The sequence below is a fragment of the Callorhinus ursinus genome, unplaced genomic scaffold, assembly GCF_003265705.2.
Source record: "Callorhinus ursinus isolate GAN/ISIS: 27379988/994484 unplaced genomic scaffold, GSC_fseal_2.0 scaffold36, whole genome shotgun sequence".
NCBI classification, from domain to species: domain Eukaryota; kingdom Metazoa; phylum Chordata; class Mammalia; order Carnivora; family Otariidae; genus Callorhinus; species Callorhinus ursinus.
The window spans coordinates 9,762,203-9,787,961 of NW_027397098.1; the positions used below are offsets into that span (position 1 = coordinate 9,762,203).

The 25,759-nt window shown below is 49.6% G+C and overlaps 1 protein-coding gene across 6 annotated transcripts in view; it reads left to right on the forward strand.

Moving 5' to 3' along the window:
* Positions 1–25,759, forward strand: part of SFMBT2 (Scm like with four mbt domains 2) — a 226,246-nt gene that overhangs the window by 194,561 nt on the left and 5,926 nt on the right. For 5 of the 6 annotated variants that reach the window (XR_012374583.1, XM_073879943.1, XM_073879941.1 and 2 more), the window contains exons 16-20: positions 2,518–2,627; positions 13,598–13,773; positions 16,471–16,637; positions 16,904–17,161; positions 17,884–18,048. Coding sequence is in view for 5 of the 6 variants with exons in the window: in XM_073879943.1 (XP_073736044.1) it covers positions 2,518–2,627; positions 13,598–13,773; positions 16,471–16,637; positions 16,904–17,161; positions 17,884–18,048 (876 nt within the window). In the remaining variant the exon portion in view is untranslated. The remainder of the gene's footprint in view (positions 1–2,517; positions 2,628–13,597; positions 13,774–16,470; positions 16,638–16,903; positions 17,162–17,883; positions 18,049–25,759) is intronic. The other variant, XM_025853445.2, reaches the window with a different exon arrangement.

Here is a 25,759-nt window from a genome sequence, read left to right on the forward strand (position 1 = left end):
GGGTTTGGGCTTTTAGGATGGTAAATTGTGGGAAGGTAAGAATAAGAGAAACTAATGGAACTTAAGGGCTCTTTTAGTAAAGTTGGTTTGTGCAGACTCATCTCCTCCAGTGACAAGGGTTGCTGTCTTCCTCCTCTGGCTACGGAAGTGAGGAGGAAACAGCTTTACGAAGGGACACGTGTGTGCAGTTTCTCAGTTGCCTTCAGCTCAAAGTAATCCTATGCCAAAGTGGCATATTTTGAGGTGGAATGTTCTGATCCCCTTATGAACGAGAGAAATGGCAGTTACCTGCCTATCTGCTGGAGGACACCATGGAGACTTCTGTGTAAGGTGTGTTCTCCATAACCACGTCATGAACTCCAAGAAATCGAGGGAAGGATCCCTGGAGCGTGATTTTCCTCCTGGAGTTACGCAAACACCTTTATGCCAGTTTATTGGGAGTAGTGTTTATTAACTTCACACTCAGCATCCTGCCAGTTAGTTGGGAGTGGGGTCTCTACAACCCCTCGTGATCAAGGGCATAATACAGCAACCTGAGCTTCCATATTTTGCAAGGAGCAGTAATTCTGACTCTGGATGGTGCTACCAGCTGCCAACTGAGTTGTCTTCCTAGAGGTAGCTGTAATATACCAAGATGTCACGAACCGAAGAATTACTCAGCTCACAGCCCCAACGTTTGATAGAGGGCCTGCTGAATTTGGCAACGCATGAGGTGGCATCGGAAATGCCATGGGAAAATTATTCAATATTGGACGCTTTTGACAACTTAATGGCTGCCTGTTCCTAGGCTGAATGGAACTCTGGAAGGCATTTTTTTTTCACCGTCTCCAAATGCTCTGCAGCAAATAACATGTAGCTCTGGGCCCTTCCTTGCGAAACACAATGGAAAGAATCGGTTTAAATTTTATTGTCTGTTGATAAATACTTGGCGTATTATTTCAGCCAGCTCTAATTGGATTTATTTTTACACTCGGTTTCTGCAAATTGTACTGACAGTAAACAATAAAATCAGATGATTATTCTAATACAGAAAACGTAAACACAGCAAAACTGCTTGTACGGCCTTGTTTTGGCCTTTTAGTGCCTCGGCGGATTGGCCGGCCCGTGTGCTCTTGCTGGGGATCTATAGGAACCTTGCAACATAGCGGAGTGCTACCCCGGCTCAGAGAAGACACTTGGCATGCTCATTGCACAGTCTAAAATATTTTTAAGATCGATTCTTCAGTTATAATATGAGGGAGCTTTGTCGTTTTTCAGAATTAAATCAGGGCAAAGGCATGCCAGTTGTGTTCTGGAACACTTTAGATCCACGAACGCTGTGACCTAAAAACCCGGGCCACGTACATTGATCTCCATCCTCGCATTGATACTGTGCGGTGTCCTCCCCAAAAGCAGCGGGGACTTTGGCAGTCAGGGCATTTCTCACCCCCTCAGTGGTGTGTGTTTTGCCCTGAAACCTGAAACATGAGCTCAGTGCCTGGCTGGTTTCCCTGGTGGACGGGGAGACACTGCAGGCGTGCTGGGTGCTGTGTCCCGTTCCTGCCCCTGCTCCTGGGGGCTGACACACGGCAGGTCCTCAGCAAGGGGCCTTTCGTGGAACTCCACAGAGTGGGTGTCGGCATTCCTTTGGAGGCTGCGGTGTACCTTCGTGTTCTTTAGACGGTCGGTCCAAATGGCAGCATCTCTGGAACATGCCGGAACTCATAAACGTTCATGGTTAATGATGATTTGCTTACGGAAGGGGGAGTGCCCCAAGGAATCTGAATTCCACGATCTTTACCATTCATGGGGCACATCGAGGTTAACAGGAACATGGAGCTTCTTAGAGCCTGCAGCTGAGGCTCACAGAGCAAAATGTCCCATCTTTCTGGGAGTGTCACGGAAGGCAGTGACCACAGGTGTTCTTCCTCAGACTTGGGAATAAAGGGGAGGTTTGAGGAAATAGGATATCGGATGGTATTGGTTACTCCACGAAGTTCTTTGAAGCACTCACATCTCAGGGCATTGTCCTCATACGAAACATCCATGTATTGAGCTAGCATCAGGTGAGTTCCAAATACTTGGTTAGTCTCCTGACAGATAGCTGAAGTCTGTTCGGAATTATGGGCACAAATCTGTTGCCTCTGTCTCACTGATTCCTTTTGAAATTTATTTTCAAAAATAAAATGAAATTCTCAGTAGCCGATCCTACCACAGAGTAATCCTGTTGGAGATAATCACTGGCTCTTTGGAGGAAATAGATCCGTTTTTCTTCAATCAGACATGCTAGGGAGAGTCTGCCATCCCCTCTGGCCAGAGGTTCACATGCCCTGCCAGAGGGATTGGAATTTACCACCCTTTTTATCGCGTGGATGGTAAGCCGAATCGGTGTCTGGCTGCAAAAATGTTCTGCCCAACTTAATGGATTCGTACCACAAATACTTCTTGTCAGCTGGGTGGTTTTTGTAGCATTCTTGTCTTAGCAGGAATGGATGCAGTTGAAGTTCATTGCTGTTTTTTTTTTTTTTTCCCCAACAGGTTCTTAGCATGATAATCAATGCAGCTTACAAGCCTGGAAGGGTATTGAGAGAATTACAGCTGGTGGAAGATCCACACTGGAATTTTCAGGAGGAGACGCTGAAGGCAAAGTACGTGTTCTCAGTTCTGGGAAACAAGGCACTTGTAATGGTTAGCCTGCTACTTTCGTTCTGTGCGCTACGTACAGATTTGTTGGTGTTTCTGTTACACGGAGTTGCCTTAAGCCTTGGGATTCCGGAACTAAAGGAGAGATTTGTTTAGCTGATACTTACTGTGTTAAACATTCAGAATCAGAACGTCCTGGGATTCAGGGCCAACAGATTCTTTGATCAGAAGGGGAACGATTATAAAAGAGAGGGTATCTGTTATCATCATTTTATGTTATTCATTAACAGCTCTTAATATTTGATACCATAAGGAGCTTATGCCAGACAGATAGATGTTCTTTGCTCTGAGAGTTGACAGTTTTAAAAGATAAAAAGAACCCATACTTCTGCTTGGCTTTGGTTGACGGGCTATGGGTTGACATGTAGTTGGTCACTTCTTTTATTTGTAGATAGGCTAACTGGAGAGATGATGTTTTGGCTTTGCGTTAAGGTTCTCGAGCTCTGAAATTGAGAGCACCCTCTGGATCGATAAGCTTGAACATGGTAGTTTAAGAAGGCAGATAGAAGAAGATCCATTTCTCAAGATAATTTTCTTTAATAATTGCTTTGACTTTCGGTCCTTGGTGTTCATTTAGCTTTTCAACAGAACAGATCTTAACTGGTCAGCTTCTTGTAGAACAGTGTCCTCAAACAGCCCTTAGATGTGACATTTGGGAAATGATAACTTTTTTGAACAGTGAACCACGTTCAGTGGCTAGAGTGTGGCTGAGGTCTCCTTTCAAGAAAGTACCTATCCGGTTTGTAGTGAAAGTTGAGGGATGTGAAATGGTTTGTTTGACCAGTAGTATTCTCCCGTGTGGTTAACTTGCTACACTGGTATGGAGTAAGGATGGTGGGATACTGCTCGGCTGCTCTCCACTCATTGTCTCTTCTCCACTCCACATTGCCTAGTTTCTTTTTTGAACACATCTGCAATTTTAGACTCCGTAAACGTCATTTGTCATCTCATGATGCTCTGCCAAGTCACAGAAGTCAAGGGGATACAGGTTAACCGGGAGAACGTTTATTTGTATGAAGTGGCCTGTCACTGAAAGGTGGTACCATATCTCATCCTTCCCGCGAAGTATTTAAATGAACCTCCCCTATAAACGATCTGAAAGGATATGACTAACGGGAAAAATTAGTGATCTCTTTCAGTCATACTAAATCTTTTCCTTCTGTAATTGCTGTGGTTTGTTAGTGTTTTGCTTTTTTGTCTTTTGTAATAGAAATGAATGTAAGTCACTGAATTTATTTCAAAAAAAATAAAAATAAAAATAAAACAATAAGTAAATGAGCCTCACCTGTAGTGCAGAAGAAACCAAAGCAAGCCTTTTTCCAGCCGAATGTTCCATATCTTTCTACTTCATCTGAGGGGGGGGATCAGCAGCAGCACGACATTTTCTCAGGTTAATGCATAGGAACAGTGGTGGCTGAAAACCTGAGCAAGCGTATGTACAGAGAAACATTTGTTTTAAACAGTTCCTGTAAAATTCAGTACCTCCCAAACACACCTCATGGATAAGGAAATAGGACAACTACAAAAATCTTGAACCCCATTAAAATCTCCCCTGTTCATAAACAAGCCAGAAAGTTGCCCCAGGTACCAAAATGACAGGGAGAGTTAATTTTGGGGTGTTAGCACTCATTTTCATGGTGCCAAGTCGATCAGAGCTTTTATGAAATTCAGCCTGATACAGTCAAAACCGACACGGGGATATCAGCCCTGGCTGACCGTAAAGGCAACGTATTACCTATTAGATCGGATATGACAGTGAGTTCCTTAGCAAGATCTTACGAAGCAGCTTATAATGAGAACGTGTCTGTCTTCGAGTGTGCTGGATTACAGTTGCTAATGATGACACATTTACAGGTGGGAGGGGGCGTTCCCGTTAGGATACCATGTGTTGAGTCTTCGCTTCTGAGGCAAAAGGACAACTTTTTAGATCTTGACAACCTGCGCAAATGAGAGGAGAGAGCCCCCAGCTTCTTCCCATTTTGTTGAAAGGCTGAGATGCTTTCTGTCGTGAATAAATTAACTTCCTGAGGGGGGACCTGCATTTAAGGCATTCTGTTGTTTGGGTTGTGGTCCTTGAATGATGGTATCACAAGGAGTGCTCTCAGGAGGAGAGGACATGAGGTCCACGTGAGATCATGAGGTCATCCACCCCTGGGGCTTGGGAGGGCTGTCACTGAGCTGAGCATCCGGGGTTTCTGACTGGTTCTTCCTCTTCGGAAGAGAAAAGACCCATTTCCTTGAGAGGATGGAGATGCCATTAAAAAGGTTTGACCTGTGCATAGGAGAAAAACTTAACATCGTCACCTTTTGACCCTTGGTGATTTTTTTTTTCCTATTTAATCTAACAATCAGGGGCGCCTGGGTGGCTCAGATGGTTAAGCGTCTGCCTTAGGCTCAGGTCATGATCCCGGGGTCCTGGGATCGAGTCCCGCATCGGGCTCCCTGCTCCTTGGGAGCCTGCTTCTCCCTCTGCCTCTGCCTCCGTCTCTCTCTCTCTCTCTCTCTCTCTCATGAATAAATAAAACATTTAAAAAAAATAATCTAACAATCATACTTTTTATACTAAAAGCAATTATTGCAGTATTGAACACCGTATAAGGACTCTGTATCTTGAGTCTTCAACATGTATTGAAAGGCAAAACTGGGGTAGCTGTGATGTCAAAGGGAAAGTAGATTCTCATGTAGTTCGTTTTAGCAGTCCTGGGAGAGAAGATTCTTTCTTTCCGATGAACTTAAGTATACTAAATTGACTTACATTATTTTGAATTTCAGGAGGAGGAATTTAGGCTCTACCTTTGGGGGATAAAAAAAAAATTCCAACTCCGTGCATCTAGAGACACTTATATGTTTTCCAACATGTTCTAGAATCTTCTTGGGGGAGAAAGACTCTGCTTTGAGTGGCTTTTGTGATCATCTTTATAACATCCAGGTGAAGGCTTAATAGATTTTCCCAGTCCTTTGTTACAGTTATTCAGAATATTTAAAGAGGAAATGTCCTCTTTAATTTGGAGGGAATGAGACTTCCTTATCACTTAGACAAACGCAAGGAAAATCACAACTTAGAGGTGAGTCATGCTTGGCTCTACGGAAATGATATTTTGGTTTCTTTTTCATAAGCAATTACTGATTTTTTATGTGTTTCTCTTTCACTTTTTTTGGTCTTTTACTCATGCTCCTGTTTTGTGAGTAGCCAGATGTAATATTTGGCTGCAGAGTGATTTGTGTGGAAAAGGATTCATAAACAGAGACTTTACACTGGAAAAAAAAATTATTAGTTGGTTCATTTGTCAATTTTTACCTTGCTCAGATTTGTGCACTTGCTCTCCTGAAAACGTACGCCGTAAACATTACAGGAAGCAGGCGGCTGGACCAGTTTGGGGAGCACAAGCCTGAATTTCTGCACGCGCTTAAGTTCATCAGGTTTACGGGCGTGGTGTTTCTGCTGCAAACACAGACCAGTTTAGGATGTTCTGAATTGGATGGGGTCTTTCCGAAAACACACACACACACACACACACACACACCCTTTATTACACAGAGTTCTCATTCCTTGAAATGTAGGAATCCAGAAAGAAGAGAGTTTCTGAGGGGTTGAGTATCCTAGGACTGGAAGCCAGTGAACCAAAGTGTTGCCCGTAGTTCTGATGATCAGGAAGATGTGACAATGAAGGAAAGACTCTCTTCTGAAGGAAATCAGGACCATATCTCACGGTTGCTAAGGAGAAGAGTGATGGTCTCACAGCCTGTGAAGCTTCTCTGTCTCTGCAGAGTTAAATTCTTCCTTCAGTATTCGAGGGCGAGGATTCAGCCTGATGGAAGAGAACCTTGTTTTACACTCTCACACCCCTATCTCTGCCTCACCAAGTTTTGTGAAAAGGTCCTGCTATGGGTCGTTTTGCAAATGAATGATAGAACTTGGGCCAAGTTGGAGTCCTCCCCCTTAGACCGTCCTGATATTTAAGAGTGGATTGTTACATGAGTGTTGGGTTTTTCACTCTGTATTTCCTTTTGATTCAAAATCCATTTTGGTTTTTCTCAGCTCTTATCTACTGAAAGAGACCCATTTTTCCAGCACTCTCCCTTCTCCATCTACATCTGTCTTTCTCCACCCTGCCCTATGTACTCACATGTGGAAGTTAACCCCTGCTTTGGTTGGTGGGAAAATACTGAAAGGCCACTCACACTTCCTTATTGATGGCAAGGAGGAAAACAACCTTTTCTCTACCCTGTTAGGTTCAGTTCCTGGGAGCCTGCAAATTAAACTGACAGATGACAGATGAGCAAGAGAAAAGACTGTTTTACTTTCATAAGGTGCATGCACACACACGAAGGAGTGCTTCGTGATGAGTAACTTGAAGGGAGAGTTTAGGATTTGGAGCTTTATGTGTATGTTATAGCTAATTTAATAGGGGAAAGAGTATGGAGCAACAGGCTGTAGGGGAAGAACAAATAGGCTTCTTTATGAAAGACAAATGGGTTTTTAGGAGAACAAATAGGAGATAAGAAAGTTCGTGAAAAATGTTGGTTTATGCAAGCACAAGCAGTCTTTCTGTCTTTTTCATAGGCCGTGAAATTCCTTAGAGAGGGGATTTATGGTAGGTTTACTCTGGTCTCTCCCCTGGGATTAGAAGCCACTCCAAAGAGGGAATTTATGCTAGTCCTCATTTCTCAGAAGTTTCTGCTTTTAGTCAGATAATGGAAGCTCTGAGAAAGCTGCTTCCTGCATCGGTTGGATCTCAAACACCTTCGTCTTAAAATAATCTCTGTGTTGACTCTGGGGTTCTGAGTGGGTCCCCACAGTGACAGCCAGGATCCCTCCCGCGTCCCTCCGTTCTCTGACGTCCTGCGCTGTTTCATGGTGGGTGTCTGAGACCAGCGTCCCCCCAGCCTGTCCTCGGGCACCCCGAGAGTAGAGGCACGATCATGCTCCGCACGTCTCTGGAGCCTCAGGCCGAGCTGCAAAGGGAACGGGGGAAGAAGTCTTCAAAGTAACAGAGGCAGAGCTCAGATCCTCTCCCACAGACCTCCCTGGTTCCCTCCTTCTTCTTCCCTGCCTCCTTCCCTCCCTACATCCATCCCTCCTTCCCTCCTTCCTTCCGAGAGCATAATGCCATGACCTAGCTTGATCGTCTCTTTCAAAATTTCTTCCCCTCCCAGAACTTGTACCCCACACTTTAAAAACCTTATCTTGAGTTGTGTTTACAACAGCCTTGCTGGGCCTTTTAATAAGTTACACGGCTAAGGGTCCTTCTCTCCGGACTCACATTGACAGGATAAAGCAGAGAGCTGTATCCTGTGCTTTTGAGCTGTCCTGCCTACAAAAGTGTGCCACTGGCGTACTGTTTTTAAGCCTTTTATGATGGGGAAAGCTGCAAAACGGATTCTACTTTCACCTGCGGTAAAGCCTAGTGAGGTGACCGGGACCGTGGTGGCGCCCCTCACCTGGTGCCCCGTGCACGGCCCACCTCCTTGTCCACGTCTGGCGGAGCTCCTGACACCTGACCTGTCCACCCTGCCTCAGGAGACCGTCGGGATCCGATGGTCACGTGGTGCCGAGTCTCAGAGAAAACAGAAATGACACTATCATGTGAATGCAGTCATCCCGTTAGACCCCAGCCAGTGTGTAAAATCTGAGAGCCGCCTTTTGCCTGTATTTCTTGGCGGACCAGTATCTCTGTATGTTTAGTGCGTCCTCGTGAAAGAGAGTTGTGCGAACACTTGCCCTCATTTGTCGACCAACTCGGAACAAGCCAGGTTATTGGCTCAGGCAGGAGCTGCAAGGCCCAAACAGCATCTTCCCCGCGTCGCACGAAAATCCACAAGCGTATGGCCGTACTGAACCTGTAGCGCTCGAAGTTAGATGGAAGTCGTGTTATACACTAAGCTTAATGTAGTTTGAGTCGTTATACACGTAACATTTATTTTTATTATTTCTTCTCTATGTGTTTAGCTTGAAACAATCTCAGACTTACAGAAAAATGACCAACTATTAAAATTATGTAAGTTTCATTAAAATTAAATTATATTCTTTCTCCTGGTCGATTTGAGAATAAGTTATTGGCATGATGCCCCATCGCCCCCAAATACTTACCCATTTCCTACAAGCAAGGACGCTCTCCTACATAATCAAAATCAGGACAGTGATACATATGAGAGGTCCTCATACCACACTGAGGTCTCACCCACTGTCCCAGTGCTGTCCCTCGGGCGGAAGAGTACAGCAAAGGGTCTCACGTTGCATTGGGCTGCCCTGTCTCTTCCGGTCCCCTTGCTTCCCGACAGTTGCTCAGACTTTTCCTTGACCTTCATGACCTTGATATTTGTGAAGGGCATGGACCCCTTACTTTGTAGAATGCCACTTCATCAGGAGTTTCTTTTATGTTTCTGCACGACGGGATTCAGATGATGCATCAGGAGTATCACAGAAGAAAGGACGTTCTGCGCCCTGCGTCCTGCCTACTGGCGCACGATCTCTGTTTGCCTCCTCCCGGGGGTGTTTACTTTGATCACCTAATTAAGGTGACATCTGCCACGCTGCTCCACGGCAGAGACACTTGGTGGGGGCAACACTCCGTAGTCTGTAAATATCCACTCCACTCCGTACTCTGTAAATATCCACTCCTTTTCAAGCTTTCAGCGTCTTCAGACCTTTATTTGTGTCTGTATGAATTCATGGATTCCTGTTGTACTCAGTGGGTTGAACTCATCAACTTCTCGGACGCTCAGGTTGTCCCAGATTTGGCCAGTGGGGACCACACCCAGAAGGCTTTTTTTTTTTTTTAAGATATTATGTATTTATTTGAGAGAGAGAGGGTGCACACAAGCAGTGGGAGAGAGAGAAGCAGACTCCCTGATGAGCAGGGAGCCTGACGCGGGACTCCATCGCAGGACCTGATACCCTGACCAGAAGCCTAACGGACTGAGCCACCCAGATGACCCCACCCCCACCCCCCCAAAACAGGCTTTTTGTTTATCACCTTGACTTTTCTCCATCAGTCCTTGATACTTTGTTGCTTTCTGACCCAGTAAGCTGTTCCTAGATCATCTTGTCCCTTCTCTGCCCTAGACCTGGAGTTAGCCACCTCTCCAAGGAGACTTGGTTTTTTCTCAGGATCCGTGGTGGGTTTTTTTTTTTTTTTTTTTTTGGTGGGAGGAGGTAAAAAATGATATTTAGCAACCAAGATCTTACATGAGTAAGCTCACTGCTGTGAGCAGGAACATTTGTGTGTGTGTGTGTGTATACACACATACATAAGTGTGTGTTTACACACACATAGTATAAAAACATATTTACATTTACATTTCTCTTGGGTTGTGAGCCCTCATGACCACCTCCATGGTCTAAATTTTGCTACAAGGGCTCTTGGGACTGAGCATATGATTTTACTCGTGGCTGAGATTTATTGTAGTGACGTAGTGAGGACATGCAGTGATGTCATGAGGAAAAAGATGCAGGTGGGGTCTGGAAGAGTCTCCGTGTTCAGGCCTCCTTATGCTCTCTCCCCCAGGGAGGGTTTCCAGAGAGCACTCTGCTTCCCTAGCAGCGAAAGTGTCTATCACATGATGTTTCTGTCCAGAGAAGCCCAGGCCTGAGGCTTTTATTGGGGGCTGGTCCCATGGGCAGCACTCTGCCTGGCATGGATCAGGGAAGCAAGCGGGTTTGTCCAAACAGTCTGGGTGCGGTTCACCACCTTGCTCACCTCCAAAATGCGGTTCCCAGATACGAGCCACGGGCCCACCTTGTAGGCGAGCTTCTCTAGAGATAGCAGCTTCAGGCCTGCAAGCCTGGCCCTTCTTGCACGCTCGTGACTGAATTCGGGCTCCAATCCCCCCGCTCCGCCCAACACTGCGGGGGGTCCTCTCTGGCCTTTTTCTTTCCCGTATTTGCATCCCCCCTGCGCTGGGTGGCTCAGTTGGTTAAGCGACTGCCTTTGGCTCGGGTCATGATCCTGGAGTCCCGGGATCGAGTCCCGCATCGGGCTCCCTGCTCGGTGAGGAGCCTGCTTCTCCCTCTGACCCTCTTCCCTCTCGTGCTCTCGCTATCTCTCATTCTCTCTCTCTCTCAAATAAATAAATAAAATCTTAAAAAAAATAAATAAAAATAAAAAAATAAAAATTGATTTAAAAAAAAACAAACACACAGGGGAAACTTGGCTCACACTGTCTTCAGTCTGTTGATGGGTTTGGTCAGGCCCCGCTCAGGAACCAGTGTCTCGTCGTTTTGTTCTTCTCTTCACCCCCATCCGGGCCCTCGCACCCGGCCCGTGCCGGGCTGTCCCCCACGGGCAGACATCCCTCCGTGTTCTGAGCAGGACAGGGATGCCGCCATCCTGCCTCCTTCCTCACCTGCCACGGGTCTGGATCCTCTTAATTAAGGAGGGCCCTTGGGACTGACCCCTCAGGAGAGGGGGAGCCGGACCGTAGCTCACGGCGTCCCCCCCCCGGTGTTAGAATGGCCCTCCGTGGTGGTTCCAAGTCGGGCCCAGGTAGCCAGGCCCTTTTGCCCCATCACAGTGACTCCTGGCATAGGGGCCGCCCCCGGGAGGGGAGGGGGCGAGCTCTTGCAGATGGGCAGACCCGCTAGGGCCAGCAGCTGTGCCGGCGGCGGGGATGGGAGGTCCTGGCGCACCGGCAGCACTGGCAGCGTCCGCCCGGGGCCGAGACACCGCGGGTCCCCTTCGCCTCTCCTGCCTGCACACCTTCCCTGCCCAGTCTCCCCGCCCGCCTCCTCCACCAGCATGGCTTTTCGATGGAATTGTTCCAGAAGGGCAGGCAAGGGGAGAGGGGGATTCCATGACTTTTAAACCGTACTATAATCCTATTTTCATAAATTTAGAGTGGCATTTCCTCATTGGGAAAGGTTTACTAAAGCCTTGCTTCCACGGAGTCATCCCAAACTAGAAGGGAAGAGAAGGCCGACCCTTCTCTCTTTCCCGTGGGGCACGTTTCTGGAAGCTTTGGAATTTGGCGGTCTGGGAACATCTGGGCCCGACTTCCACAGGTTGAATTCGGACCCAATTTTCCCATTTCTCCTGCTTTTTTACTTTATATCATTTTATTTTTTTAAGGAACTTTAAGAATCTTGACATTGGGCTCTTTGGAAGAGAGAGAGCCCTAGGGCTACCAAAACTACAAGTGGGAGAAACTGCCAGGGAAGCTGTGCCAGGAGCATATTTTTATTCTGCCTTCCCCAGAACATGAGAGACATGCTCTGTCCACAGAACTGTGCTGGTTTTATTACGAAGCACAACAAAATCAGCGAGGAAGAACTACCCAGAAATGAATCACGGAGCCCTCCTCGGAGTGGGGGTGTGTGTTCCTCTATCTAGGGTCGATAGAGGTCCTAGAAAAATCAACAGTTGTTCAAGGGCTATGCGATTTAAAGCATGATCTTATCCACAAAGAATTGCTTTTTAGTTCTTACTACACAGAAAGCCAAGCTTGGCACTTCAGAGAAATGCAAGAACAGTCAGTACAGAGGGCCTGGGATTTGAGAGACCAGAGAACGAACACGAAGTCTAGTTTTTTCAAGTTAGAAATTAATGTCTTTGCTGTTGTTACTGTAAAAAAAAATGATTTTTTGGGAGGGGAAATATTTTTCTAGTCTTCAGAAGCATAAAAAGAAAGCCTAATTGAAAGAAACTCAGAGTTAGTTTATCCTATTTATTTCTATCACCGCATTATTCTTAGGGAACCAGATCTAGGTTTTGAACGTAATACTTCATTTGCAAATTACTGAACTGATGCTCTCCTTATGTCACGCTGTGTGCACGAATCACCTGGTGTCCCTGTTGTTTTGCGGCTGACTTTTGGAAACATGCAACACAAGTGTGCAGAGTGGGTTTGGCAAAGAATTCGTGCCCATCACCCATACAGACGTGGACAAGCAGGAGGGCAGCATTGGCTTACTTGGTAGTTCACGCCTCTGGATTGTGGTTAGTTTTCCACGAGTGTTATCCGCCAGAGCTCCTGCTGTTTTTCTGGAAGATAAATTGTTGTTCAGGATTTCAACTTGAGGGCACCTGGGTGGCTCAGTCAGTTAAGTGTCTGCCTTTGGCTCAGGTCATGATCCTACAGGCCTGGGATGGAGTCCTGAGTCCGGCTCCCTGCTCAGCAAGGAGCTTGCTTCTCCCTGCGTTCCTCCCACCTTTTGTTCTCTCTCTCTGTCTCTTTCTCAAATAATAAAATAAAATCTTGGAAAAAAAAAAAGATTTCAACTTGAAAATCAGGGTGCACCTCAAGGGCGTAGTTGAACAGCCCCATGGTTTTGATGCATCCTTCGTGTTGGTGGACTGTAGGTTCTGTGACATGTCAGTTAAATAAATACCGGTCATCTGCTGCTAACAGAGAAGTTTATAAGTGTTTTGTACCAATGATATTTTAAAAATGTGTTGAAAGTTGGTTTGAACCTACATCCAAGTACTCCTCTTTCCAGCCAAGCATCATTTACATGGTTATCACCATAAATATTTGGCCCAGGGCTTCGGTGCCCATTTTTGAACCGAGAATCCATTCAACCTGCTTTCCAGAAGAAGTGGTCCTCATTTTTATGTTGGTGACTTCACTGCATGTGGTTTTTCTTAGGCAGGAGAAAGTTGGTTTTTTTCTCAAAAGTGAGGAGCAACAAGTGACAATATCTGGATTTCAGAAGCGTTCTGGAACGGGTATTAAATTACTACGGATACTGCAGCGAGACAGTGCCACGTGGAAATATCTGTGGCGGTGATTCATCGCGTGCGTGGGCTTTCTTAAAAACATTACTGTGCGCTCCAAAGGAACGATAAAAATAAATGGCATGGAAATCACACACAGCGTACTTTAGTGTTAGAAAGTAAAGGGGTTACTTTGAGAACACGCCGTACGCAGTAGGTCTGAGTAACTCTGTGGTCTTGCCGTTGCTCTTCCTTATTTCTAGGTACAGAGGCAAGACGTACCGGGCTGTGGCCAAGATTGTGCGGACATCGGACCAGGTAGCAGATTTCTGCCGGCGGGTCTGTGCCAAGCTGGAGTGCTGCCCAAATTTGTTCAGTCCCGTGCTGGTTTCGGAGAACTGCCCAGAGAACTGCTCCATTCACACCAAAACCAAGTACAGTAAGTTCAAAGAATAAGAAGACTACTGGGCTGGGGGCCTAAACGGTGAGGTAAGCTAGCTGGTGGGTTTCTAAAAAACAAAACGAAACAAAACAAAAACCTTTGAGTAATTTTTCATGGGAATCGCTGTGAAAGAATTCTTCAAGATTTGCTGTGGCCGATAACTCACGTGCCTCCAGCCCAGTGGAGGCACAGGATGACAAGGAAGAGATGCGAAGGGCTATGCTGTGAGTTTCAGGGCATTGGCTGAGTTTGGAAACTTACCTGGCGGAAGGGAGAGCTGGATAGAGCTGGTTCCTGGTAACGGTTGGTAACCAGCATTGCTTTCTGGGTCCTTAGGCTGAGGAGGTATAGAGCCTGTCTTTGCCCCTCTGGACTGGGGTGAGCTCCTTGTCGTAGGCTGCTTCCCCCGTCTATACCGCCTCCTCGGAGCTCCCTGGACGGGGGGTGTTTGGAGGGTGCAGAAGCAGCCCGCACTGTCCGTGCTCCCATGGGGTCAGCTGGTCCCCCTGCCCTGCCTCTGCTCTGACCGCTTCCCGGCAGGATTTTCGAGCTCGGCCTTCTCTGGTGGCCTCTCCTAGCTCCTGTTCTCCCTCCTTTCTTAGCGCTGACCTTTGTCCGCACGCACCGTAGCCACTCCCAGACACCTCCACCCCGGTTATGCCGAGCTCCGACAACTCCCTCTGATCCCTGCTTCTGCTCTTGCCGCCTCTCCCCTCGGTTATCTCTGACCTGGGCGTGACTGCGTCCCCGTCACGGTGGCCTGGAGGTTTGCTCCCCCAGCCTGCTTTCTGGCTGCCGGCGTATCGACAGGACTCGGGAGTGCAGCCCGCGTGCTGGGAGCCCCGGCCGGTTGAGACTGATCAAACCCGGGTGTCAGAAGCAGGAATCGGAACGGACTTGAACCACCGTTCCGAGTGTGAATCTCCTTGTAGTTTTCTCTGTATGGATGCATGGATATGCTAAAAACTCTCTTCCATGCCATTCCCGCTGAGTCGGCGCCCTTCTCTGTCCGGTTGGGCCGCCTGGCATTCTGCACCCACGCTCACGCGTGGAGAGCCACTGGTGTGTTGGTAGGATGTGCTGACGTCACAGTCTTCTCCAGACAGTGGTGACATCACTGACCTTTCTGGAGAATTTGGTTCCCCCTCACATCACCTTTGGTCAGAGGAGAGACTCCCTGGAGCAGGCTGCTCAGTAACAGATGCTCCTGAATCGCAAAGGACTTGACTGAGAGCTAGACTCACCCTTGAATGTTTGCCTTAAAAACGGGAAGAGGTGGGTTACCACAGCTTGAATTAAACACGACCGAAATGACTTAGAGATTTCTCTGAGTCTCGTGTGATAAAACGTCAAAATCCTAAGATCCCTGGGTCAACGTATAGTAAATATTGCTGCAGACTGAACTGATGCTCCAGGGGGAGATGACAAAACCACACTGGGGAGGAATTGAGAGCAGCAAGGCCAGCAGTCACCCCAGTGGAACCCCAAGACTCTGAGAGTGTGCTGCACCTTTGTTGTATTCGGTAAAACTGCTCTGGTTTCTAGCGTCTGGCTTCTAGGAAACATGACATGCACTGTGTTTTCGTAGCCCTCAGATTGATTTCTTGGGTGTTTGGGGATGATGTGATAGTTATTCTAAGCTGTGTTTGAAGGACAGGGCGAATGCAGGGTCCCCCTACTCCCCCGCCATCTTAACTGCCCTCCTGGCTTCTCAGAAACCGAACTGCACCAGACTTATCTTGCCCGCACGGGGCCCTGGGGTGTGAACAAATGCTCATCCACCTGTAACTGGTACGTAGGGACCACCGTGAAGCGTCGAGTGTCCTGCTCGGTCCCACTGGGCTCCTTTTGCATGTGGGGCCATCGAACGCCAGGGCCGGATATCTTTCCCGTGGGAATACAGCAGCGTAGGCACGCATGGGGGCCACGCTCCGCCACAGATCACGTGCTCCACCGGAGCCTAGCAGCTGTGTGTTTGGGTATTTTTCTTGGCTCCCTCTAACCGCAGATAAAGGTTCCCTTTCTGCACGTGGTTCTGTAGGGAATAATGGGGGTTTCGTTGTGGGACGGTCGAGACTTTGGGTAATGAGTCTCGATCAGGATCATGATTGAAAACGGGATCCTTAGCAGTGGTTTTCATTAGTTGAGTATACATTTCATTTATAAAATATAGCAGTCGTTACTGGACGTTGGTAACCCTCTTAACGGGTGCTCTGCGTGTTAACAGAGACCTCTGTCGAGGTGCTGGCAGGGTTGATTTCTCCGGAGGCCTCTCTTTGGGCTGCAGATGGCCATCCCCTCTGTCCTCACGTGGCCGTCCCTCTGTGCTCGCCTTCCTGCTGTCTGTCCCTCTTCCTGTAAGCGGGCTGGTCCTGTAGGATCAAGGCCCCATGCCTTGAACCTCATTTACCCTTAATCACCTCCTTAAAGGCCCCATCTGCAAATACAGTGCCATGCGGGGTGAGCGCTTTTACATTTGAATTTTGAAGACATGTGGTTCTGTCCCTAACACCTTCTAACCGTGAGGGCACGGGAGAAATGTTCCCAACGAAAGGACGGTCTTTCTCTCTTCTCTTCTCTTTTCTTCTCTCCTCCCCTCCCCGGTCTTCCTCTGGTCTCTCTACTCTCTCAGTGTCGATGGACTTCGTGTATGTGACCTTTAGAAGACGTTCTTGATTCCCTCTCTCCCTGCAGCCTATTACTATGGGAAGAGAAAGAAGATCGTGAAGCCCCCGATCGGGGAAGCCAGCACTGAGAGCGGACACCCGAAGCCAGCCAGACGTAGGAAGCGGCGGAAGTCCATCTTTGTGCAGAAGAAGCGGAGGTCTTCTGCCGTGGACTTGGCCGCAGGCTCGGGGGAGGTATGTCCCACTCAGAGCACCTTCCTGCCCGCGCCCGGGACGCGCGGCCGCTCTCGGCCAAGGCCGCAGGCGACGTGTGATGCCGAGCGCTTGGGAACCCCAGGCACCAGGAGCCCTGCGGATTCAGCCGGCCCGGCCACGCGAGCTGGGAGAGGGTGGCGACGGGGACCAGCATGGTGGGGGCCGCGGGATGGGCCTTGGGCCGCCCCCCACCGCCGGAGGTTTGCACAGGGCCAACTGAAGTCAGTGCCTTCCCTTCTCCCCAGGACAGCGAGGATGCAGATGCCATGGATGAGGGCACCGAGAGTGAGGAAACCAGCTCCGAGCTCCGCGATGACCACACAGACACCTCTTCGGCCGAGGTCCCCTCTGCGCGGCCCCGGAGGGCCGTCACCCTGAGGAGCAGCTCCGAGCCTGAGCGCCGGCCACCCGTGGAGAGGCCACGGCGGGGCCGGAGGGCGCAGGCCGCCTCGTGTGCCGAGGGGGCAGAGCAGGGCGCGGCCACCGGCCAGGACGCAGCGGGGGTAAGGCCCGCGGGGGCCCCCGGCTGGGCTGTGGGCGGGGTGTTGAAGACGGAAGCCAGTACGGTGCAGGGCCTTGACTTGGGGCTCCGTGTTTAAAACGGCAGAGGAGCGGCAGCTCCAGCCTGGTGCCGAGTCTGGGGAGAAGGCCTGGTGGTTCCCATCTCAGATGGGGTCCGAGGGGCATGAGAGCTTTTCTCTGGAGGGTTTTCCAGCCGCAGAGGATTCTTGTCAGGAGAACAGACAGAATAGGTCCTCGGGGTGCCATTGGACACTAGGCTTCCCCTTCGCGGGAGACGGCTGTAATGCTCTGAAACGCTGAGTCAGCGTACCAGGTCTTCCCCCAAACCCCCAGACCGTAAGTGGTCAGCCGGGAGGTCACGGGCACCATCATCACCAGGGTAGAGGGGAAGAACTGGCTGCCTCCTGTGCATTCACACGCCCCGTACCCTCTCTCTGCAGTCAGAGATGCATCCTCACTAAGCAGGCCCAAGATTTCCTGAACTGGGTTTTCGGCAACTGCTCTCCCAGCGCCTTTTCTTTCAGCCTCTTAACGGCGCACGAGTCATTGGAGGCAAAATCACAACCCAGCCGAGCTGCTAAAGAAAGTCCCTCGAGTCTCGAAGTCTCGGTGGCTTGTCCGGGTGCCCAGGGAGAGGCCAGAGGCAGGAGGAAAGTCTGGCTCAGGTCCGAGGGGTTTACCGAGTGTCCTGCCAACCCTGCAGGGATCGAATGACCTCCTGCCTCCCTTCTCCTGTCAGGACCCGAAGCAGGAGGAAGAGGAGAGGCTCGTTCTGGAGAGCAACCCATTGGAGTGGACGGTGACCGATGTGGTGAGGTTCATCAAGCTGACGGACTGTGCCCCCCTGGCCAAGATATTTCAGGAACAGGTGCGCTGGTCCTTCTGCTGTGTTTGTTCTAATTTTCTTTTGATCTTCTGGTTTAGCTGCTTTCTGTGACATGGCTCTGGCAGGGGAACGGGGTACTTCCTCATGACTGGGGGGGGCTGGGGGACGGAAGCCTGGCTCACACATGGTCCCCGATGACACCTCCGTGGGGGGCTCTTTGCTGTCCCAGCAGAGACACAAGTCCCAGCTCGGTCTCCCTTGTCAGGGGCTGGGAGCCTGGGGCCGTCTGGCCATTGTCGCCGTCTGGGGAGGGGGTTTCTGTCTCCCTAGACTACCCTCTTCCCGGTCCTTCGTCTAGAAAGAGCAGGCTTCCCTTGGGTCTCTTTTCACCCGTGCCCGGGGACAGTATTGGGTGGCCAGCTTCTGTAGCAATAAGTCTTGGACGTAGGAGGCACGCAGACACCCAGGCGCTCAGCACCGTGCCGTCTTGGGCCCCCAGGTCCCTGCTGGTCTGCCTTCTCTTCTCCCCGCCTTACGTTTGTTTGGTTCATTAGTTCTATTCGGCGGGAGAAACAGGGAAGGGATGTGTCCTTATCTTCCCAGAGGCGGAAGCCCGCCATCTGCTGTGTTTCTCTCAGTGCCCCTCTCCTCGCTGCTTTTCGTATTTCGCTCCTTCCTTTGTAACAACGTTAAAAACCTGTGGTGTGTTAGGTTCCGTGCTAATGATGGATAAATGCAAGATAGTCAACATAATCTATACTTTAAAGGAATTTTGATTCTGTAGATAAGACAATGAGAATTAGCTAAAGTGTAAGACATGCTTTGAGCCCTAAGAAAGGAGGAATTTTTTTTTACATTGCCCCTTAAATTAATATGGAAAGAAATCGCCCGTCTGGACCCACGCCACCTTGAAGGCAGCTCCCCGGCCTCCCATGGCAGGTCCAGTTGAAGCCTGTGACCTGTTCTCCCGTGTTCGCGTGAAGGGTTGCTATTTCTCACATTGTCTCACAGCGTGAATGTGTCTTCCAGGACCTCGTCCTTAAGAAAGGTACTGTTTACCGTGTGATCAGTTAAAGATGTGTCTGTCTGGTCTTTTTTTAGATTATACAAACTGATACTCTAGAGAGAGGATAGGAACTCAGGCATTCAATTAGGAAGGGAAAAAGAAAGGCCTCTGATACCCCTGCACCCAGTGAGTCCCCCAGATCTTCTTCCAGGCCCATGTGTGAAAAGCAAATTAATGTGGTTCCCAGCTCATCCCGGGAGAGGGTGGCTCTTAGCATTCAGAGGTCCCATCTGGTCGGCCCCCAGAGCCTCCAGGAGACCCCGACTCTGTGCACATAAAGGGGGAATGGCGGCCACGGGGGTTTGCCGTTAACCAGCAGCCCCTCTCTGAGTGACACAGAAAAGCAGACAAATAGGAAAAAGCTGCATCAGACGTGAAGAACTTAGTAATGAGCTTGTCCCTTCATTTAAAACACACGGATAGGGAGAGAATTGTTAAGAACCGTGAAGGCTTGTGTGTTTTGGGGCATCTCCGTCTTGAAAACACAAATAAAGCAGCTTGAACTCCTGCTAAAAGCATTGGCTAGTGTAGCATTTTCCGAGGCAGGCATTTATCAGTAGTGGCCCTGAGAAGATGCTGAGTGCCGATGACCCGGAGCTCAACGCGTGGGTCTGTGTGCTCGTGTGTCCATTCCGCGCGCACCGACGGAGCGTCTGCTCATGGGCCTTAACGATATTCAAAAGGCAGATGTGGTAGTCAGCGTTCTAAGTCTCAAGTTGTGTTTTTGTTTTGTTTCGTTTTTAGACTCAAAGGCGCACTTTTGGCTGGAAATGGTTTTCAGCTGGGCTGTGGCTGAATAGGGTACAGCGCTCTGCTGCCCCGACTGCGGGTTGGCGGTACGGAGAGAGGTGAACAGCCCCGCGTGCAATTGCTTTCACAGGCTTCTGATGTGAGGCAAGAACGTGAAAACTAAGGGGACCTGGGAAAAAGGCTAAAATGCTACGCATGCTGAGTCATCCTTACTTGCACTTCTAAGCCCAGCTTCTTAGGGTGTGTCAGAAAGTTCTGAGCCTTCCCAAGCCAAGGTGTCCAAGACACAAAGCGTGCCTTGGCACGTTCCCACTTCCAGAATCAGGCGGCAGGCAGGGCCCTGTCTCTCACCTTCTCCTCTCACACTGGTTCAAAACTTGGTCCTACATCAAAAACTAATGATGTAATATATGGTGATTAACATAACAATAAAAAAATTAAAAAAAAAAAACTTGGTCCTACTATGTACCTATTTATTTCTCTTAAGAGACAGAAAAATAGGTAGACTGTAATTGATCATAGTCGTATTCCTATTTCATTTCCAATTTCACGGGAGGCCTTTCCCCGGCCGCAGTAAAAGGCTGTTGCCTGCTTTGCTGTCCGAAGCGCTTGGCGCTTGAGTCCTTTTCTGTTCAATCAGGGCCTGTAATTACTAATTTTTGCTAATTTGTTCAGTCATCTTTGAGCCCAAGTGCCCCACGGTCCTGATTTGCGGAGGCCTCCGGTGGGTCCGTCCACCCACGGCGTGAGCTTTTCGATGACCCGCAGCGAGGGCGGGGGCGGCTCTGTTCACAAGTGTGCGAGAAACTCCGGTGCGTGGAACAGTAATAGCTCTGTGCACACCTCACGGAGGTGTAAATTCAGGGCTGTCACAATCACCAGCAGCATTTACAGAAAGTATAAACTTCCCATTACCGGAAGGCATGCCTTTAATTCTGAAATGTTATGGCAACAGCTTAAAGCATCTATACTCTGTAATTTCCTACTGAGAAATGTGTACATTATACAGTAAAACTCCACACATCCTCTAACTAAGAAAAACACGAAACTCTTAAATATAATTTGGCCTTAAATAGAATGTGGCCCTGGGTCCTTGCGGTGCCGTGCATGTTAGTATGCGGCCCGGTTTTGCTGCCCCCTCGCTGCTGGCTGAGCCCAGAGAAAGGCCTTTCTGTCTCCCCGCACACTGGAGTCTGTGTAGACAGACTCATTCTCCCGGGTGTTTCTCCCCAGCTCCGCTAGTCTGCACCGCACCAGGGCTCCATGCGGCCCCAGAGACCACGAGACCATGTGCACCAGCCCGTAGTTGGACAGGTTCAAGGACTTGGACATGTCCATCTCCTCTAGCTTGCCCGCACTTGAGGGTCGCACCATGGAGCAAGGAGTCTCCTCCCCTCAACTGTGGCCTCAAAACCCAGACGTCCTTACTGTCGGGCGCTGCCCCCTTGCTGCTGGCTGAGCAGAGGGACGGAGGGCCTGGGAAATGCTCTCCCGTTGTGGGGAGGAGAGAGGGGGCTGTGATCGGATAAAGGTGCAGAGGCCCTTTAGAGGTCCTGACCATCATTCTTGTTTGGTTTCATCTGCCCCGAGCTCTCCATGCAGCTTTCCCTCCGCCGCTCAGGGCCCGGGAGGCTGCCTGCCAGGGCCGGAGACTGCTGTACCACCCCCGGTTCTGAATGCTTCCAGGCGCCTCGGAGCAGCGGGCTTATAAACGGTGGGCAACAGCCGTAGGAGCGGGCGGTGGTCTAGTCCAAGCAGGGGAGTTGGGGAAGAGATCGCACGGCAGCAGGCAGACCGGCTTCTGGGGAAGGGGACGGGAGTGGCCGCGGGCTCCGGGGTGTGTGCGGCTAAGCGAGAGCACCTGCCGTGGCCTGTGCAGAGTGGTGAGCGCCGTGGTTCGGGCTGCGCGGTTGCAGGGATGCCCATGGGAGCAGGGCTGTGGGAGGCACGGCGGATGGTAAAGGATAGTAGAGTTTGCTACTGGTCAGAAGTGCGTATTTTCCCCAAAGTTGTCCCAGGAAAGAGAGCCGAGTTCTCTGTCCAATTTTGTAAAATAATTTGTGGCTTCGCCCGGGATGAACACTCGGGCTCTACAGGAAAGAGTCCGGGGCCCTTCAAGCTCTGTAAACCCCGCATTCACTCCCGGGGCCTGTCCCACAGATTTCTGCGTTCTGTTGGCGGAAGCCCCTCGAGGTTTAGGAATAAACAAAGCGAGGGGCTGTCTTGAGGTTTCTCTCTGGGGATCGGAGACCAGAGTTCTCCCTCACCACCAGATGTGAGTTTTTATTTTGAGGGTAGTTGTAGCTGAGTAGAGTCGACCCTCCTTTTCCATACTTCTTCCCACGTGAGGTCTCCATGAAAGAGTGGGGAGTCTTCGGGAGCTAGGGACAGGCTGGTGGAGGCGCTTCCAAAAACCCTCAGAGCGTGCACCCCAGCTCACATCTCCCTGGATGGGAGCCCGATGGCCCCATCCGTCGCATCCGTGCTGTAGACCGAAGCTGCTGTCCCCAGTGGTGATGGGGCCATGGGGTCAGGAGCGTGGAGCCCCCGTGAATGGATTGGTGCCCTTGTAGGAGAGACCACAGACGGCTCCCCGGCCCCCTCCCCCGTGTGAGGACGCAGTGAAGCAGGGCCTCTCCGGTCACCTCCATCTGCCGGCAACTCGATCTTGGCCTTCCCAGCCTCCAGGGCCGTGAGACCCAGGGGCCTGTTGTTCGCCAGGCCCCCAGCCCGCCGTGTCTGTTACCGCGGCCCGGGGGACCTCAGATGGCCCAAGAGTCCCCTCTTCTTTCTCTTTCACTTCTGTCCACTTGCCCGATCCCCTCGCTTTGCCTTTACCCATCTGTTGACTTTCAGGTTCACCCAGACCAGGTTTTCCCATTTAGTCATTCAGCAAACGTTTAATGAGCCCCTATTCTGTGGCAGGTATTTTTCTAGATGCTGAGGATAGCCGGGGGAAACGAGCTAGAAAAAAGTCCCTTGCCCTTGTTGCTGTGCCTTCTCAAAAGTGAGTTAAAACGTGAGGCCGTCCCTGACCCCACCTTCCCCCACCCCGCAGCCGGGTGTGTCCTGGGGCTCAGCATCCAGCTCTGTCTGCTGAGCTGTGCGGATTTGGGCCACCTGCATACGTGTGTCTGCTCCCCAGCCGGAGAACACGGGAGCCCTGTCTCACTCATCTTGTATCCCCAGTAGCTACTTTGGGGTCCGACATACGAATAATTTAACAAATATTTTGCAAATAAATGAAAAACAGCTTTAAAGACTTGGCACCTCCTCAGAAACTTAAGATTTGATTTACCAAGGGAATCCCCTTCTCCTCCTTCTTGGACTGTGAGGCGTTGGAAAAATGGAGAAACCTAAAAGCATTTCAGAAAGAACGAGGGAGAGATAACCAGCTTGCATCTGAGACGTAGATGCACTAACATGTTTTTTTGGAGAAAAGGTTTGTGCATCCCGAAGAGGGCCCATGAGACCTGTACATACATGGCATACTGATAGGATGAACTCCTGTGAAAGCCACCGTCCAAGGAAGAATCCAGAACATTTCAGCACGGCCGTATCTACTGTCCCATCACGCTCCGCTTCCTCTCTACCGGCTATAAATACTGTTCTGAATTCTGTGTTGTTGTGTTCTTGTTTGATTTATTCTCACCTCCTTTTTCGAGGTGATGCCAAAGGGTTTCGCAAAGTAGTTTCCCGACATACATTTCTTCTCGTGCTGTAGGGGGTTCCCGTTACCACATACTTCCGTGCCAACACCTAGCGTTGTGTGATTTCTCCACTTCTGTGGACGCGAAATTGTATCGTGGGCCTCATCTGCACTCCCCTGATAAAGTCAACATCTTTTCCTAAATTGTTCATCATTTTTGTTTCATTTGTGAAATATCTACTCGTGCCTCTTGCCTAATATTCTTTTTATATAAGTCTCTTCGTTGTTGATCTGTGTAGTGCCTTTTATATTCTGGGTTATCACTGCCATCCTTTGTCCATTCTGCATGGAGCATTCGGTTTGTGGTTGGGGAGCCACTCCGTGGCACCCAGTACTGGATCCCAGGGGTAGCACCCCAGTTCTGGGTGACCTTATATCTTAACAGGCTCAGCTTTGCTACCCCCTAATAAATGTTCTCCCCTTCAGTCCCTCATGGCTTCCCCACCCTGCCTCCTAATTCATTCCAGTACGTTGTGGCCAATATCAGGTTGCAGCTGAACACATGCTATAATGTGACTTCTCTCCCTAACGACCTTTAGCGACTTTCTGGTCACACACCCCAGAAGCTCACTTCCTAACTGCTGTCTGGGCCCGTCTCCGCTTTCCCTTCAGTGTCTCTGTGCTCTCCTTGAATACGTGCTTTCATGAACTACTTGTCATCCACGGGTCCATCCTTCCCTCGGTGATTCCCCTCTGTCCCTTAGGTCTGAGTTGGGCCGTCACCTGATCTCTGAAGCATTCCTTGACTCCTGTAAGACTGGCTGTGTGCCCGTCCCTTTGAGCCGGTAGCTCTGTGTTCACACTTTATTCTCTCTGTGTTGTGGTGGTCTGTTCCTCGTAATGGCCTCCCTTGACGTTCGTCCTCTCCTGGGAAGGAGTCCCTTTTGCTCAGTGCAGTAGCCACAGAGGTCATCAGAGCACCTGCCTCTCGGTAGGCGCTCAATAAACACTTGCTTCTTGAGTAAAGAAATGAGTGACATCCTCCACTTAAATGTGGTGCATGCATATGGCGGCCACCTTCACTGAAATGGCCTGTGGAGAGTTACAGAAGCATTTTGGGGGGCTGGCTTTCAAATGTAATTGAATCTATATGTCCAGGGATGGCCATCATGACCTAGTATGGATGTTTAGAGCTGCAGTTTTCCCTCCAAGGTTTAATATCAGAAAGCCATGTTTCTCGGAGCGCCTGGGTGGTTCAGTCGGTTAAGCATCTGCCTTCGGCGCAGGTCATGATCTCAGGGTCCTGGGATCGAGCCCCACGTCAGGCTCTCTGCTCAGCAGGGAGGCTGCTCGTCTCCCTCTCGCTCTGCCCCCCTCCCCCCAGCCTCTCTCTCTCTTTCTCTCTAAAATAAATAAATGATTCTTAAAAAAAAAGAAAGAAAGCCATGGTTCTAGTTCCAATATGGTCTTCAACTAAATGATCTTAGATCAGCTAGCTTTCCTGGCATTAATTTCCGTCTCAAAAAAAGTGTCCTATATCCTAAAATAAGTTTCTATTCTGCTCTTCATTGAACATAGTGGTTAAGCCACCTGCCCATGGTTTTATAACATCGTCCTATTTCCTACTCACAATGTATTTTTCTCAGGCCGTGATACTCACAAGACTTTGTATCCCTAGACCTTTCCCCCTCTGTCAAGGTTTGATGTAATGTAGGTGGATTTGCCTCTGAAAGCGGAGTTGGCTCCCAGGTCCCAGGTCAGGGGGTACCATTATCTGGTTCATGACCTTGAGCAGAACACTGTTCCTCAGCACTTCCAGTTTGCCCTTTACGACAGCCAGCCTTAGAGGTGGCGTCTGAAGAGCAAGTAAAGTAACGTGTAAAAGCACAATAGAAAAAGTAAAAAAGAAAACGTCAAAAGTTCCTTGACAGCGTCGTTAGTTTATCCGCTACTTTCGGCGTGTATTCGAGACTGATGGGTTTACTCTGGGGTTTGGTAAGGTCCAGTTTGAGTCTGGGGTGGGATGTGGCCCGGACTTGCGCACACCACAGCCGCGCTCACGTCCTTGAGACAGCTGCGCTTGCGTCGGTGCCTCTAGGGTTGATGCTTAGTTTTTATGGCTGCTGCACTTAACTGGGGATTATGAGCGCATCGAGGTGCCTTTTGAAACTGATCACACACTACATTATTCTTATTCCCTACCAGCAGCCCTCCCAAGGCTAACCTTTATGCCCATTTGGGGTTGTTTTTTGTTTGTATGCTCTTGGAATTTTTAAGACAGCTAAATA